The following is a 17,950-nucleotide window of genomic DNA, read 5'->3' as shown; positions in this document are numbered from 1 at the left end:
GCCTGGACAAAAGGATGATGGCAAATAGGGTGTCCTAGTCTGCCTTGGACTGAGGGGTTTCCCAGGACCAGGGACTTTCGGTCCCAGGCACACTGGAGGCTGGGTTGCCATAGTGGTGAGAAAGATTAGGGCTGGGATGCAGCTTGGAGGAGGGGGCCTGCAAGAGCTCGCCTCCTCCTGTTCCCTTTCTACGTGGAGTTTCCCACGAAGCACCCCCGACCAACCGGTGTGGTGGTTTTCATTACAAGGCGTAACTAACTCCCTGTTGGGAGGCTGGTGGAGATATAGGGATGAGAAGTGAGGGGCAGCCTTCAGACCGGTCATAAGCCCCACCTGAGATAACTATTGCCAGGAAAGAAGCTGAAATGCTTGACTAGCACTGATGCTGTGGGGATTTTCCCTTTTTCTTCAAAAAAACAGAAAAGACCCAGTGGAAAAAAAAAAAAAAAAGTGATGAGTTGTGAGACAGGCCTTGGGCCCTACGCAGCCCCAGGAGACAGCGCGCAGTTCATTTGTTTAAATTTGCAGCTGACGGCTGCCACCTCGCTATACGCACCGAGCGGAGAAGCTCTCAAAATCAGACAGCGGCCAGTCGGCTGACATACTGCTACAACCATGAACTACCCCCTCACTCTGGACATGGACCTCATGAACTACAACCTGGAGGACCTGGTAAGTACAGACAGCTTGCCCAGGAATTCGAAATATCCTGGGCCCGGGGCCCAAGGGAAGACAGGATAGTCCCTTCCTACAGCAGATCGGCAGGCTCTAGACAGGTTCCCTGGCCTCTGACTTTTAAGGTTTGATTTCTCATTCCATGGATGTAGCAGATAAATAGAGCTGATGCCTTACATAGACATCCTTTATTTAGAGGGGACTGGAAGGATGGGTTTAGGTCCTGCATCCTCCCTGATGTGTTCTGGGACCTAGAACAGGTCACTCTGCCTCTCAACTCTTCAATAGGATCTCCTCTCCTCATCTCCTAGGGCTGGAATAAGGGGTACGTGGGAAAGCACACTGGAGCTTTTCTTCATGTCCAGAGGCTGGCACTACTAGCTGACCGATCAGTGTATATTTACTCATCTCTTGCTATATGACTGTCTTTGGGGCACGACACTCTCTCTTGGGGAGAGAAGTTGAGAACCTGGTGTTGGCCCTTAAATAGCTTATGGGCTAGCCACGAAGTCAAAATGACTCACTGGAAGCTTGTAGACAAGGATTATGTGCTTAAACCGAGGAGATGGTTGGCAAGGGAGAAGACCCCAGTGGGCTGGGGCAGGTGGTGCTGAGGTAATATCAAGTGCATGGAAGAATCTTGTGTTAATCCTAGAAATGTCTTAGAATATGTTGTGGTCTCCCTTTGAAGACTGGGCTCTCTAGAAACAAGGTATTCTTGGGTGGGCTGAAAAATACAGTCCCCAGCATCACTCTCTGCCACCCAACCATGCCTGTCCTGTGAAGCAGAGGAACCCAGTTGGCTTGGTCATCACTGGGTCCCCGAAAGATGTATGTAGGGGATCACTCAACCAGAGACTGGAGGCACCTGTGTGAGGGCAGTAGAGGATGGTTTGTAAGGATCTTTTGGAAACTTCCTTGTGGCCTTTTCTCCCTTTCCCCCATGGCCAAAGATACTTCTAGGGGAAGAATTTCTCACTCAGTCTGGACTGGATCATGAAAGGTCCAAACCCTTGCTCCTCTACCCACCAGCTCTCCTGGCCCTAAACTCACCCTGAGATGATCCCTGACTCCTCTCGCTCCCCTGACTGGAGTCTATACTCCATCAACCACGTTCCCACACTTGCTTGGAAAGTTCTGCCTCTCACTCGCCTAGACCTCAAGACTTGGAAGTATACGTAGAACATGGGGAGGTGGGGGGAAGGCTAATTACCCAAAGTCTGGCTTCTCAGATCCTAACCCCCAGATAAAAGCAGAGTCAGTACCATCAGTCTGATCAGACCTGCTGCTTAATTTGTGGGACCCGATGCAACCCAAACATGTAGGTCTCCTATTAAGGGACCTGATGCAACCTAGATGTGTAGGGATCCTATTAAGAATTTCAAGACAGCAACAACAGAGCACCACGCCAAGCATGGGGCTCTTCTAAGCGCTGGGTGCTGCGTGACTGTCCTGGTAGCACGCCCATAAAGCTGGCCCTGAGTCCAATCAGGCTAAAACCCCACAGCCCTGACAAGGCAACGTGCTCTCGCCCTGGCCCCCAGCCCTGGCCCCTGGCCTTCCCTGATTAGGTTACAGGGCATCTTCCTTTGCCTGCAGCTTCAAGCTGACCACGAGCCCTGACCCAGTTGGATATCACAGTAACCAACTCAAGACCTGGCTGGTTCTGGCTTCTGAGAAACCTCAAGAGTTCCCCTAACAGCACGCCTCACTCCACTGCGTGACCTACTAGAGACAGGTGGTAGCAGGGGGCAGGGGGACAGTGGGGCACGTCCCACATACCAAAGAAAACCCACAGGCCAGGGAGAGAAACTGATGACTCACTTCATGTCTTACCTCAATTGGGTGGTCTCAGGCCAGGGAACCCAGTGGGCCTGAACCACCCCATCCGCATCAGAGTCAGGCCAGGAGCCAGGAATCCCAGGACCGCCCAGGCCCTGGACTCGTCTTTAGCCAGCTCTTACTGCTTCATCCCACCTATGCTCACCTCCTATATATTCTCTCTTAGGGCTATTGTCTCCTCAGAAGCACAGACCCTCTCTCTACCCCCACCCCCTCACAGCAGGACCTCGAGCAGTTTCGACAGCCTCCCCCACATCGTCTCCCCGCACAGGGGCCCTGGGACAGCAGGGCGACAGAAGAGGTTTGCATGCACCAGATTCTCACCAAGTGTGTGCTGATTCCTGCTATTCTGCTGGGGGTCTCTTGGCCATAAGCCAAGTGTTGGCCATCCTGTCTTACCTCCCTCTTCTTGCATCTATTTTAAACATCTATCAGCTGTTTTAAATGTCCATTTTCTTGAGATGGATTGCTAATTGCCATGAATGGAGGATCCAAACGGAAGACATCTAGGTGGCTAGGTGCCAGAAACAAGTAGCCAGGTCCCTGGGGTGGGCACACCCAGGGACCCATCCTGCTGGGAAGGCAGATCTAGGCAGACCAGGAAAAGCCTCTGTCCACAGGATGCTGGACCTGAAAGCATGGAGCCTCCTCTAGACAGAACTAGGACCTGAGGCACCTCCAGGGGCCGGTCATAAGCTGCATCTCCAGCCCCACCCTGCACACCAGCCAAAGAGTAGGGGGAGTCTGGCCCAGCCCCAGGGCCTGGATTCCCCGACCCCTCCCCAGGGATGACCCCCACAAACTATGACTTCAGCGTGATCAGAGCATCACAGGATGCAAAGGCCGTTCACACTCACTGTCCCATTTCATCAAGGAGGTGTCAAGAAGAGGAACCAAAACCAGCTCAGGCTGTTTCTGGGGTTTACCTTGGGGGAGGGGAGGCTCACCCCCCTCCCAAACCAATCAGAAATTCCCAGAGGAACCCCAGGGGAAGGGGCCCCGCCTAGGGGTGATTGGTAGGGTCCGATAAGGGGGAGACCCAGGGCCTGCCTGGGGAGGGGTCGGTGTGGACTCAGGCACACAGACCACAGTCTCCATCAGGAATTCTCACCTTCAGTGACAAAGCAGACTGTGGCTGATCCACTCCTCTGGCAGACTGGCTGAAAAAACGGCCCTGAACTCGCGCTGACAATCAGGACATAAGAATGAGTCTTCTTTCAGGAGGATGGGACAAAATGTTTCCAGTCAGTACTAACTGGGGCTGTGGTATCATACACACCCAAGTGACATGTCCACCTGTCCCTTGGACAGTGTGGCTCTGTCCCCAAAGTGTAATTGATTTGTGGTACCAAGGGGGACCCACTGAAGCCTAGAGACTCAGTGCAGAGGTAGGGGTAGCTTAAAGTCTCCACCCAGAACCACACCCAGAGTAGTGTCTTGTTCCTCATGGCCAAAACCCTCGGGTGGAGATGGAAGAGTAGCCTGGCAGGTCACTCCTGAAGGCTGGGGGTGGGGAAAGGGGGTGAGATGTGACGAATGGCAAGCCAGAGTCTCAGATGGTCTTTAGGGAGTGTGGGCCCTCTAAAGGAAGAGGGGGTGCAGACCTCCACCCTTGCCCCTCAGCCCAGCCTCCTTCCTCAAGACACCCCCCTCCGCCACCCCCGGCATCCCTCAAGCCACTGAATGCCAGAATAAGAGACACCCTGGCTGGCCCTGATCACGGCTCCCGACTCTGGATTGGGAATGTCCAGCCAGGGACATAAAAGGAGATGGAGCCTGTGTGTGCTCCCCGCGCCTCTTGCAGTCTGTATGACTCAGGCCCCTGGAGCCCTGGGCTTGGGCCTGGATGAGCCAAGCCCTCAGCAGCCCTGCCCCCTTCCTGGGGGCTGAGAAGCAAAGTTAGGCTGAGCCATTCCCTCCCTGAAGGACAGACAACCTGGAGAAGCAATGGCTCCCAAGCATGTGAAGATAAGGCTGAGAACCAGCTCAGGGCAGGGCATGACAGCCCAAGATGTGGAGCGTCTGGGAGCTGTGAGCAAGGCGCATCTGAGAGCAGCGCCCAGCTTCCTTTCCAGGGCAGGAATGCCTTCCACACACTTGGCCTCAAATATTCCTCTTCCTCCCAAGTGCCCCAACTCATTGTTGGATAGCTAGAACCTGTTAGAAGTTTCTTTCTCCTCTGACTGAAACACCCTTGACCCCAACCTCAGCCCGTTCCTCCTGATCTACCCTCTAGAACCTCACACAATAAGTCACCCTACCCTCTCGCCACGGGGGCTCTTTACAGTCCTTGAAGGAGCCGGCTCTTTGACTCAAGTCTTCTCTTCCCTGGATGCCACAGCCAACAATCTGGAAGCTTCCTCCCAGGGTGGGGATTTCTGGACCCCTTAACCACTGGTCACCCTGGACCAGCCCAAAGGAACTGGGTTGGTGGCGGCTGCCCACCTACAGGTTTCTGTTCACCTAGATAAGGTAACAGAGCCCTCTTGGCAGCCACGTCACTCTGTTGACTCATCTGAAGCTTGCTGTCAACAAACTCTCGGGTCTTTTTTCTCATAAACAGTTAAGTCAGGTCTTCCCTCATCTGTCCCTGAAGAGGTAAAGTTTGAAACCCCATCTCGGTCTCTACATTTTTCCTGATCAATTCCATCTGGTCAGTTTGGGCCTGTAGTTCTGGGTTGTAGAGAATTCTGCATCATCTGAAAATGTCACCCAGGACAGGACTGAGAGTGAAAACAAGGAAAGGATCCAGGGCAGACCCCTGGGGAGGGTCTGAGACACTCCCCTGCCCACCTGCTGACACAGAGACCCGTCAGCAAACGTTTGTGAGCTTCACACAGGCCAGGGCAGGGCAGCAAGGTAGCCTCATTATGTAAAGAAGTCAGATGGGGCCTGGGGGCCTTAATTATCCAGGGAGAGGCCTGGGTCCTACAGGGGATCCAGAGGAAGGAAAGAAGGGAGCTGGGGAGGAAGAGTAACATTTGCAATCCCAAGCATTTAAAAAAATTTTTGTATTGACTCATTTTTTATTGTGCTGGGTCTTCACTGCTGCCTGGGCTTTCTCTAGTTGCAGTAAGTGGGGGCTACTCTATAGTTGAGGTGTGAGGACTTCTCATTGCTGTGGCTTCTCTTACTGCAGAGCACGGGCTCCAGTGCCCTTGAGCTTCAGTAGTTGCGGCCCGTGGGCTCAGTAGTTGTGGCCCACGGGTTTAATTGCCCTGCAGCCTGTGGGATCTTCCGGGACCAGAGATTGAACCCATGTCCCTGCACTGGCAGGTGGATGCTTAACCACTGGACCACCAGGCAAGTCTGCAACCCAAGCGCTGCAGTCCCATCCTCCCTTCTCCTGGCGCCTCAATACCAGGACACAGAATGTTCTAGCCCCCAGTCCTGCCCCTCCCCAGTGGTCGTAGCAATTTTCTACCTAGATTCCTGGCTCTTTGCTCAGCGTCGTCCCCGTCACTGTGTTTTCTTGCCTCCTTTGAGGCCTGGTCCCCAGCCTTTGTTAGGCTGCTATCCACTGGGTACCTGCTCTTGCTACTTGCTGTCATGGCCCCACCTGGCACATGTCTGAGGCTATTCAGGGTACACACTGCTGTCAGAGGGTGTGCGCCTGAGGGCTGTGGGTTCCTGAAACTTGTCATAGGAAAGAATGAGGCCATATATCCACAATGAACTCCCTCTGGGTGTGAATCTTGAGGGGCCCTTCCGTGCCTCGTTCCCATGACCTTCAGGATTCCCGATTTCTGATTTCCCGCTGGGCCAGAGTCAGCCTTGTCCGATTACCTCTCTCCATGATTCGGGGAAGGGTGAGGGTGCCGGATCCCCTGGCTGTGGGAAATGGTTTAACACGTGCCACTCCCGGGCCCCCAAAACCGTCTGTTTGACACCTCCTGCTGAGCGGTATCGCAGCCTCTCAGTACTCCTCAAACCAGCTTCCTCCATCTTCTCCTCTCTGCCTGAGCGGTTGCCTCTCGGCAAGAAGGGAGAGACAGTCCCCCAACTCCTCTAACTCCCCCACCACCATGTGTGCGTGCTAAGTCGCTTCAGTCGGACTCTGCGTGACCCCACGGGCTGAAGCCCACCAGGCTCCTCTGTCCATGGGATTCTCCAGGCAAGGATACTGGAGTGGGTTGCCATGCCCTCCTCCAGGGGATCAAATCCAGGTCTCTTACTTCTCCTGCACTGGCAGGTGGATTCTTTACCACTAGCGCCACCTGGGAAGCCCCCTCCAACCCCCCACCCCAGCCATCCTTCTCTAAACCTGGTTCAGGAGATGGGGGCTCTAGGGTCCAAGGGACACGTCTCTCTATGTTGATTTTAACCCATCAACCTAGATGCTTTAGCCAGCAGGTCTTGAGTGGTCCTGGGCCAGGTAGGCTAGCTGCATTGAAGCCCTCCGCTGGGCAGTGGGACCGCCAGACTCCCACCGCGAGGTAGATGGAGTCCTGCCCAGTCCCACTGACTGCCAAACCCTGCACCTCTGCTTCTGTCTCCATTGCTTTGTTCTGCATGAAGACAGCTCATCTCACTGCTTTCTCCTTAACTCCTGCTGAATTCCAGGATGAATCAAAGGGTTGTATTTAATGACGATGTTGAAAATAGCTCCCAGTATGGATAGAGAGCTCGATAGGCTTGAGGCTGTCAAGAACTTTGGAAGGAGGCAAGACCTGAAGAAGGGTAAGGAGGAGTGTCTGAGTCTTTGCTGGGGCAGAGAGGAACTGCCTTGAAGACCTGGAATATGAAGGTCCCTCGTCTTCTTTCGAAACTACTCTCTGAAGCCCATCCGGCATGTGCAGAATACATGGCCTTGTAAGGCGGACACAGAAGGCCTGCCTCCAGGAGCTCGCCCTGTACTGAGGCCATGGACATCCCGGCCCTGAGTGCTGTAATAAAGGCACTTGTGACAAAAGAAGAGAGAATATACTGGGATGGCCCACAAGTTTGTTCAGCTTTTCCCATAAGATAGTACAGAAAAACCTGAACAAACTTTTAAGCCAACCCAATAATTCCAAACAGAAGAGTTAGGAAGGACATAGGAAGATGGGATTGAGTGGGGCATTGAGAAAAGCATAGGAACAGGTAAACTTTTGCAAGAAAGGACTCCTCAGCAAAAGGAAGAATTTTAGAGACAGAACTATATTGGAGTGATGGGGGCAGGCAGTCAGGAGGATGATGAACCTGAAAGAGAGGAATAAAGCTAGGAAGAGGAAGAGATAAGGTTTGAAAGGTCAGGGAAATATACATTTTGCAACAATGTAAAGGTCCTGTAGGGGAGTTTAGACCTCACCCTACTTCCCACCTGCCACTAGCGGTAAAGAACCCGCCTGCCAATACAGGTTCCATCCCTGGGTCGAGAAGATCCCTTGGAGAAGGGCACGGCAATCCACTCCAGTATTCTTGCCTGGAGAATCCCAGGGACAGAGAAGCCTGGCGGGCTACCATCCAGAGGGTCACAAAGAGTCAGACATGACTAAAGTGACTTGGCACACTGGCACTACAAGCTTATGGCTTTTGAATGAAAGCAGAAGCATATTCTTAAACAAAATCTAGTATGTGGAACACTACATGAGACAAGGGTGTCCTGGTTTCAAGGAGACTCTCTCCTTGCCCTCCACTCCATCCCTGGTAAAACTTGCAAAGACAGCCTCTATGGGATGCCGTCCAATTAGTTCTGAAATCCATCCCTGGTAAAACTTGCAAAGACAGCCACGGGCTCATCCTCTATGGGATGCCCTCCAATTAGTTCTGAAATTGAGTGATGTAAGGTAAACATCTCTCCCTAAGAGAACATACAGATAAACCTCATCTGTATGAGGTTTTGAGCGCTGCGTTGTAGTCTGCTCTGTGAATGCACAGAGGTTGGCGTCTTCCAAACTTCTATCGATGAACTTGGTTCCAAACATGACTTTTTCTTATAATTTGCTTTGCTATTAAATAAGACTAACACATTTTAAATCAACTATACTCCAAATAAACTTTTTAAGTATGAAACTGGAAGAAAAAGATAAGAAAATCACTGCTTAGAGGTAACAGGGAACAGTAAAAGATTTTAAGCAGGACACTGATGTAATGAGGTTCGTGGGTTGGAAAAGTCATCCTGCCCTCTGTGTAGGAGCTGGACAAGAGTGGAGAATTTAGTGGGAATGGGACTGTGGGGAGACGGTAGACCTGAGCATGAGTGTGAAGAAGGGCTAGAGCTTTGGTAGAGGATGCTGAGGTCAGGGCGAGCCTATGGCTCTGCTGCTAAACTTATGTATCCTCCCAACCCCTTCTTCCAGAACCACCTGCCCCAGGAACCAGAAGCAAAGACCCAGGCTGGGGAATGGGTCCTCCCACCATTGAGAGTGAGAGGATGACCCCCAGCTGGGGTCCTGGTTAGCAGTGCAGCCACCCCCGCTTGTGGGGGGACCCTCACTCTCCAGGAAGGAGGGCACCCAGAGACTGGGTGCCGAGTCCCTGCTCCCATCTTCTCCCTCCCAGGGGTTCATCGTTTCTAGAAGTGACTTTTTGAGCCCACATAAGTTGGTTATAAGTGGTTTTGAAATGCCGTGGAGGGGGGTCTGGTTGCGGGGGGGTGGGAAGAACAGAGCTGGGAAGTGAGGAGGAGCAGGTGCAGGGGGACAGCTGTGAGTGAAAGGTATGAAAACAGGCACCCTGCCTTCCTTTGCGGTTTGCTCGGTAAACAACCTGAGTGCTGGCAGAGGTGGGGGAGGGGGGGAGGAGTGCGCTTCCGGAAACGGAGTGGGCACATGCCCTTCACTTGGAGCTCTCCCCAGCCCCCCACCACCATCACCCCTGCCGCAGGTATCCACCCCCACACCCCACCACCACCCCCATGCCTCCCTTACTTCCTCCTATCGCTGTCCTCTGTCTCTGGGCCCTCTGCTTCTTAAGTGGGAAGGGCGCAGAGCAAGGAGTGTGCAGTGACGGGGAGCAGCAGGCAGGGCAGCCCGGGCAGCGCCGCGTATTGGTAGAAGTTACATCAACATGGGTTCAAGCAGGCCTGCTCTCTAGCAAGACATCGGTGAAGCAGAGAGATTTCATACCTGAGCTTGTGGTGCACATTAGACACAGCAAGAGGCTCTCACAACAATTTCAGTTATAAGGAAGGCACTCAGGAAGAAGGGGACAAGGTGAGGGGAAGCCAACAGCCCATATCAGCATCCAGCCCTTCAGCAGGATCCTGGGCTTTAGCCGGGCTTCCCAGGTGGCTCAGTGTGAAGAACCCACCTGCCAATGCAGGAGCCACAGGAGATGCAGGTTCCACCCCTGGGTGGGGAAGACCCCCTGGAGGAGGAAATGGCAGCCTACTCCAGCATTCTTGCCTGGGAAATCCCATGGACAGAGGAGCCCGATGGGCTACAGTCCATGGGGTCACAAAGAGTTGGACACAACTGAGGAACTGAGCACGCACGCACGCAGGCTTTAGTGCCCTCGTCCTGTGCGGAACTGGAGCTCCTTATCCCAACCAGATTCACTCCCCAAACGGAAGTCCTGATCCCAGCCCCGCGAGCCTGCAGCCTTCCACACCTGAGGACTCAGAGATGAGAAATGACTCACAGGTGCACAGCCCTCCAGAGTTCATATTCCCACGCCACCTTCCCTCCTTTAGTCTTTGTTTTACAGACGAAAACTGAAGTTGGAAAAGGCAAAGTGATTTGTTGGAGGAACATGAAGGGAAACTGGGATTGACCTGTGGGCGGCTTGGGGGCGCAGGGACAAAAGCAGTTAGCTTGCAGGGTTGGGGGGAAGGGGAACGGGATAACTCTACCAGGGAGTCAGGATCCCTCTCCGAGAGGAAAGACTGGTTCTCAGTTTCTGCTCTCCTGTCTCCTTGTCCTTGAAGTACAAGGAATTAGGGAGCTACAATGACAGTACGGAGACCCCCATAAAGGAAAACCACCTCTGCCTCACCGTCGAGGGGCCTCTGCTGACCTCCTTCAAGGCCGTGTTCATGCCCGTGGCCTATGGCCTCATCTTCCTCCTCGGTATGATGGGCAACATTCTGGTCCTGGTGATCCTGGAGCGGCACCGGCAGACGCGCAGCTCCACTGAGACCTTCCTGTTTCACCTGGCGGTGGCGGACCTCCTCCTGGTCTTCATCTTGCCCTTCGCCGTGGCCGAGAGCTCCGTGGGCTGGGTCCTGGGCAACTTCCTCTGCAAAACCGTGATTTCTCTGCACAAAATCAACTTCTACTGCAGCAGCCTGCTCCTGGCCTGCATCGCCGTGGACCGCTACCTGGCCATCGTCCACGCCGTCCACGCCTACCGCCACCGCCGCCTCCTCTCCATTCATATCACCTGTGCGACCATCTGGCTGGCCGGCTGCTTCTTTGCCTTGCCGGAGATCCTTTTCGCCAAGGTCAGTGAACCCCATTACAACGACTCCCTGCCACACTGCACCTTCTCCCAGGAGAACCAAGCCGAAACCAATGCCTGGTTCACCTCTCGCTTTCTCTACCACATCGGAGGATTCCTGCTGCCGATGCTGGTGATGGCTTGGTGCTACGTCGGGGTGGTGCACAGGCTGTGCCAGGCCCAGCGGCGCCCTCAGCGGCAGAAGGCTGTCAGGGTGGCCATCCTGGTGACAAGCGTCTTCTTTCTCTGCTGGTCACCCTACCAAATCGTTATCTTCCTGGACACCCTAGCGAGGCTGAAGATGCTGGGCAGCAGCTGTGAGCTGGACAGCTATCTCTCCGTGGCCATCACCATGAGCGAGTTTCTGGGCCTGGCCCACTGCTGCCTCAACCCCATGCTCTACACCTTCGCTGGTGTGAAATTCCGCAGTGACCTGTCACGGCTCCTGACCAAGCTGGGCTGCACCGGCCCTGCCTCCCTCTGCCAGTTCTTCCCCAGCTGGCGCAAGAGCAGCCTCTCGGAGTCAGAGAATGCCACGTCCCTCACCACCTTCTAGGTCCCAGCCCCCTCCCCTTTGTTTCAGCTTTCCTTGGGGCAGGCAGTGATGCTGGCATTGCAGGAGCTAGGATCCGAAGAGCTTGCCTTGGCCAGTATCCTCATACAGGGCAGCTGGAGGAACCAACCCCTCCTTCCAGGACATCCTTGCCGGCTCTTCTCCCAGCCCCACATCTAGGCTGGGGTCCAGGGAGGGGACAGCATCCCAAAGGCAGAGCCAAGGATACCTGTGCCCTCAGGCTGAGAGAACCACACTTGCCTTCTCTCATCCAAACCATCCAGTGCTCGAGGAACAAATTTTACTTCTGCCCCTGCCGATAGGGAAAGTCATTCCCCTTCCAGAACATAGTCTGTCATCTTATGGACCACATACCTCCAGAACCACCCGCATCTCCTCCCACCTCACCTGCCAAAAGAAACTAGAAGCTGAGCACCAGGGGTTGGATGGAGGTTAAAGCCAAAGAAAGGTCAGTTGGCAACAGAGCGGGTGTGGCCTTGACATGTCTCAGTGACTAAGAAGCCCAGACATTCTTTCAGGTCACCAGCCCTGCGGAGTTCTGACCAGGCAGAAAGCTCAGGCCGACCCAGTCCACGTGGCTGCCTGGCTCTGCTGAAAACGGCGCTGGGCCAGCCCCACATCACTGGACCCTGGGAGGCCTACCGACTCAGGGCAGACTCCAGGCACCCTCAGGGACAAGCCAGCATCCTAGAGAAGATATAAGGGCAGATGAGAGGCACCCCACCAAGGAAAGGAAAGATTCTCCTTCCTCCGCTCCAAGGAGGCAAACGTATTCACCAAAGCCAGCTGTCTTCTCTGCCCAGGGCAGAGAGCTCCCAGTGCTGTCCAGGGCCCTGGTGGGTCTGGGAGCTGACGGGGAAGGAGACAGATGCGTTCCCCCGACCCCTCTCCCCACAAACTACACTGCCAGGGAAACCCCTGGAGCCACAGAGAAAAACCCAACCACAGCAGGGGGGGCACTTAGCCAAGAGTCAGTGGAGAGAGAGACCTCCTGAGGAGACAGATCTAAAGGGTCCCTGGGGGTCATCTCATCCAGCCCCCTGCCTGCAGGCCAGGCCATCTTTCTGGACCTCAGTGAGAGCCGAGGAGCTAGGCATTGTGACAAGCAGGCCTGGGCAAGGAAGTCCCCAGGCTCCAGGAAGCTGAGCCCTGCCCCGAGAGGGTACTACTCAAATGGAACCGGAGGAAGCTGCTCTGTGCCAGTCCTGCCCCTGCCCCCTTGCCTGCCACCCTGGCCTCTGGTCTGACCAGAATGGGACTCCTGCACTTGCCGACGGCACGTGTTGGTTGCTCAGGCCCACTCAAGCCCGTCAGCGGAGGTCCTTAAGAAGCCTCTCTGCAGGGAATTTTAGATCTGTGACCCAGGGGACTCTTGTCTTCACCGTGGAACACTGGAGAACCCTGGGGTCCCCTGTTCCTCCCAGCCTCCAGTAGTAAGCTGGGCAGTGGAGGCGCCAGACATGAAAGAAAGCAAGAAACTAGATGTTTAATTTTGTCTTTTTAATAAAAAGGCACCTATAAAACAGGTCAATACAGTACAGGCAGCACAGAGAGCCCCGAACAAGCCTAAAAATTGTCTCAAAATAAAAACGAAGATGTCTTCACATATTGTATTTATATATTTATATTTATATATATATATTTATATAATGGTACAAAATGGCTGGGGGTGTGGCCACGGATGGAGGGAAGCTGGCCTGTGGAGTTCACCTTGGAAAGCTAGTCTGGTGGCAGAGGTGGGAGGAGAGGGGCAGGGGGAGGGCGTCAGGCCCTTTTCAGTTTGACCCGTCTCTCCTCTGGGCAGGAAACACTTAAGAGTCGGCTTGGGGAGTCTTGGGTCAGGGGTGGGAGGCTCAAGGGCACGGGGCCCAGGTTGAACACAGGGCGGGAACACGTCTGGTGGGGCGGAGGGCAGGTGGCCCCTGAACCCAGAGCCCCAGGCCCTGGCCCCCCCGGGAGGGGCTGGGGGAGGCAGGAGTCCACAGCCAGCCCTGGAGGAAGCGCTTGACCTGGCCGACGGGGGACTGAGGACAGCACCAGACTGGGAGAAGCAAGGACAAATTCCCTTTGTATCACAGCTGCCGATGGGAGCCCAGGCCCCCTCAGGTCAGGAAGGCCAGGGACGGGCCATGGCGGAAGACCCCTCGCCGAGAAACGGGCCTGGGTCCTGGAGGCGGGCACGGAAGGCCTCAGCCAGGGAACTGCCCCGCCACCTCACAAGGCAGGAAAGGAAGTGAGAAAAGGAGAAGTGTTTTACTCCTGGGGCCAAGGGGGGGGCAAAACACCCAACCGTGTATGGCTTCAGCTCTGACCAGAGGAGGGGAGCTCTTCTGGGAAAGGGCCGGGGGCTGACTGAAAGGCAGTGGCTGTGCCTGGGTGGGCAGGGAGCCCCGAGCTCTGGGCAGAGGGGCCGTGCCAGTGAACCGCGGAGGCAGAGAGATGCAGAGGACGCAGCCCGGCTCCGAGCCGAACACTTTCTCTATTCTGTCCTCAGCAGGTGGAGGCAGACAGACTGACTGGGCCTAACCCTTTTCCTTCCTTCTCTGGTGATAGGAAGGAGGTGGCAGCCTGGGAAAGAGTTGGGGCCCTGGGGGCTACCTGGCCCGGAGCCACTGCAGCAGGCAGGGGACCCTCGCGGCCCCCTCCATGCCAGGGGGCCGCCCGTTCAGCCTCTGCCTCGTCCTTCTTTCCTTCAGCCCAGACTGGGGACCAAGGACTTCAAGTTCTGGCTTTAAGATGTAGCAGCAGGGGACACCAGACATCCACAGCTGGGAAGCCAGGGCCCCCATGTCGCCTGCGTGGGGCAGACACGCGTGCACTTGCATGCGTGCTCCTGAATCGCTCAGCAGCAGACAGGCTACCGCCCTGGGAGGCCTCAGCCCTGCTGGGGCCCACCAGGTGGGAGCCTAAGGTGGTCTGACCTCAGTTTAGGTGCAGGGGTAGTAGCTATGTCATTTCACCGCTGGAGGAGGGCACAGGAATGGTATCCTTTCTGGACCCAAAGACACTGCCCTGCAGCGGGTAGGTGTGTCGGACTGTCTGCCCCTAGGTCCAGGGGAAATGGAAGGGGCAATCATTTGAAGGGGTGGGGGTGGGGGGCGTGGGGAGGGTTTCTTTTATCCTTTTTTTTTTTTTTCTGAGTGACTTCTATCAAACACAGAAATACAGCACACGCACAAACCGGCACAAAAGCGCAGCGCTCTATTTACAGCTACAGCTGGCGCCTGCCCACCTGGCCAGCTGCCTGCAGGTTGGGGTGGGAGAGGGGGTCAGCCACAGCAGGGAGAGGAACTGAGGCAGGAGAAGACAGAAGGAAAAAACCGGGGTGGAGGTGGGCAGAGAAACCAAGAGGAGGAAAGTGAAGCTCCAAGAGGAGAGAGCAGTGGGACGGGGAGACAGAGGACGGGGAAACCTCTCTCCTTCCAATCCGGCCAAGGATTCGATACAGGGATACAGGGACACAGGACTCGGATAGCAAAGCTGAAGAGGGTGGCTGCAGAGAAACAGGAGAGGCTCCATAGGACTCGGGAGAAGGGGAGCGACGGTCCTGGGGGCCAAAATGGAACCAAACCCATCCCTGATCCCCCACCCCACTCTGCCACTTCTCCCTAAGCTGCCAGCACATCTGGTTTCCACAAATGCCGCTCCCCACACAAGCCCCTCCACCCCACCCCTTGACCCAGGCCATCCCAACACTGGAGGGGAAGAAACTTTTTTTAAGGTTATCATATTTGCAACATGGCCCCAGCTCCAGCCCCTTGCCGGGCCCGCTAGAAGGGCAGGTTGGCCATGCCACCCGGGGCCGGGAGGTAGCCCATCTGGTTGTCCAGAGACACACTTCGCTGCCGCAGGGGGTGGGACACCATGAGGTTCTGCTGGGGCGGGGGGCCCAGGAGGGAGCCCTGCGGGGAGAGCATGTGGGGGGGCTGGCTATAGACCTCACCCCCAACGCCCCGCTGCTTCATCAGCATGAAATTCTGCTGGGTCATGAGACCCTGCGGGGGGGACATGACCCCCTGGTGCAGGCCGTGGGGCACCATGCCCTGCTGTGGGGGCACACCTGTCCTGCCCAGCAAGGACATCTGTCCGGGGTGGCACATGGACATGTTGAGCCCCCGTTGGACGCCCTGCTGGCCCGGGAGGTTGGGGGGCCGGGAGGGGGTCTGCTCCGCCATCATGTTCTGCAGGTTCATGAGATGCAGATTGGGGGGCTGGGCCTTGGGGGGGTGGCTCTCGCTCTTGGGGAAGTACTGGAGGGTGCTGCTTGGCTTCTCCGAGGGGATGATCCTGGACAAGTCGAACTCGGGGATCCCCGTTGGGGTGGGCCGGATCACCTCGCTCAGCTCGGGGTCATTCAGCACTGATGCCACCCCGGGGAGCACGCCCGGGGGGTACGCGTCGCCCATGCGGCCGGCCATGCTTTTGCTCATCAGGTGCTGCTGGGGGGGCATGGGGCCTGGCGGCTGGCTGGGCAGGTCCTCTGGGGGCAGGGCCATGCCTGAGGGGTAGTGCTGCTGCAGGCCAGGGCCCCCGCCCCCGCCCCCACTGGGGGCCATGGCACCGTGGGGCTGCTGCAGCCGAGGGGGGAAGGGCATCATCTGGGAGGAGCTGGGCACCGGGCCACAGGGGGCACTCAGGGAGTCTGGGCCCCCTGGAGCCATCATCATCGAGTTCTGAGGGGGCCCTCCTGTCCCCTGTGCATTGGGGTGCAGTGGAATGTTGGAGCCCAGAGGGGTGGGGGAGGGCAGCATGGCAGCTGGGGGCTCATGGGACAGGGGCTGCTGGCCTGGCAGGTTCATGCCCATGGGGCTCTGGGCAGCAGCTGAGTTCAGGTGCATCTGGTTGGGCTGGTTATTGCTGATCCCTGCGGGGAAAGAGAAATGGGGGTCAGGAACCGTGTGCACCCAGCTGGGGCAGGTTGTAGAACTCAGTCCTTTCTCCATGCCCCAGCCAGGCTGGTGCCAGGGGTGACGGCTTCCACCACTGGCCTGCCCTAGCTGCGAGGGCAGGGACTCGAGGCATTTAGGTGAGAAGCCAAGAGACCCAAGCTCTGGCCCCGTTACCCAGAGACACATCAGTAGATGTTGGAAAGACCACTCCAGTGAGCCGGGCTTGGTTTCACTGAATGACCAGTGGGAACTGTGTCCCAGGACATCACAACCCCCAACACCCAAGGCCCCTTGGAAGCACAAAAAAGCCAGCGTGACCGCAGGGGCGGTCGCTGGCCACGGCCACTGTTTGTCCTCCCAGAGCCCATGTGGGCTCTTCTCCCGGGGACCCCCTCCCTGCTCGCACCTGGCCCAGAGCCCTGTGGCGGTGCCGGCGGGGGCAGCAGGGGCCGGTCGGGCAGCAGCTCGTCGTCTGAGGTGGCGATGGTCTTGATGGCATTGTGGTAGAGCGGGGTGGAGCTGGGCATGGCGTACTTGGACATCTGGGACATCATCAGAGACAGGGGGTTCTGGGAGGGCGTGGGGTCTGGGGAGGAAGTGAACGGCAGGCTGGGGTTCACGAGGGTGCTGGGAGGGTTGGCAGGAGGCGCTGAGGAGCTGCTCCGGGGGCCGCTGGGCGGGAGGGCACCTACAGAAGCGGGGAGACAGAGAGCGGCGGGGGTGACTGGGGAGGCCGGGGTGAATTTGGCTGCTCGCACTGGGGATTTAGGAAGAGGTCAGCTCCCAGACCTCCACCTGACTCCCAGGCACAGATGGCCCGTCAATTCAGGTTCCCCCATGATCACTACAGTCCACCCATCTCCAGGCAATTCCCGTAGCCTCAGGGCCCTGAACAGAAAGGAGATCCTAAATATGACAAACCCCCCTCAAAATCCCTGCTCAGTGAACATGGCCCCCTTGGAAGCTCACACATGGGGGCCAGTGGCTGCTCCTCCAGCAGAACCGTCCCGCCTCTGGGCCCCGGCACAGACCCCTTAACACACACACACACACACACCCGGCACAGACCCCTTAACACACACACACACACACACACCACAGACCCCTTAACACACACACACACACACACACCCGGCACAGACCCCTTAACACACACACACACACACACACCCGGCACAGACCCCTTAACACACACACACACACACACACACACACACACACACACACACCCGGCACAGACCCCTTAACACACACACACACACACACACACCCGGCACAGACCCCTTAACACACACACACACACACACACACACACACCCCCGGCACAGACCCCTTAACACACACACACACACACCCGGCACAGACCCCTTAACACACACACACACACACACCCGGCACAGACCCCTTAACACACACACACACACACACACACACACACCCGGCACAGACCCCCACACACACACACACACACACACACACACACACACACACACACCCGGCACAGACCCCTTAACACACACACACACACACACACCCGGCACAGACCCCTTAACACACACACACACACACACACCCGGCACAGACCCCTTAACACACACACACACACACA

At 56.4% G+C, this 17,950-nt stretch overlaps 2 protein-coding genes across 5 annotated transcripts in view; one reads left to right on the top strand and one right to left on the bottom strand.

The window, feature by feature from the left end:
• Window positions 543–14,902, top strand: CXCR5 (C-X-C motif chemokine receptor 5). The gene is made up of 2 exons (XM_018059700.1): window positions 543–672; window positions 10,367–14,902. The coding sequence occupies exons 1-2, from the start codon at window positions 616–618 to the stop codon at window positions 11,432–11,434; spliced, it is 1,125 nt and encodes a 374-aa protein (XP_017915189.1). The 5' UTR covers window positions 543–615; the 3' UTR covers window positions 11,435–14,902.
• BCL9L (B-cell CLL/lymphoma 9-like) overlaps window positions 12,932–17,950 on the bottom strand; it is a 28,859-nt gene continuing 23,840 nt past the window's right edge. For all 4 annotated transcript variants that reach the window (XM_018059696.1, XM_018059697.1, XM_018059698.1 and 1 more), the window contains 2 exons: window positions 16,748–17,029; window positions 12,932–16,316 (listed from right to left, as the gene is read on the bottom strand). In XM_018059696.1, coding sequence (XP_017915185.1) covers window positions 15,223–16,316; window positions 16,748–17,029 — 1,376 coding nt within the window. In that variant the 3' untranslated portion in view covers window positions 12,932–15,222. The remainder of the gene's footprint in view (window positions 16,317–16,747; window positions 17,030–17,950) is intronic.

Source organism: Capra hircus, chromosome 15 (genome assembly GCF_001704415.2).
Source record: "Capra hircus breed San Clemente chromosome 15, ASM170441v1, whole genome shotgun sequence".
Taxonomy (NCBI): domain Eukaryota; kingdom Metazoa; phylum Chordata; class Mammalia; order Artiodactyla; family Bovidae; genus Capra; species Capra hircus.
This window is presented reverse-complemented; position numbering and strand designations above follow the sequence as displayed.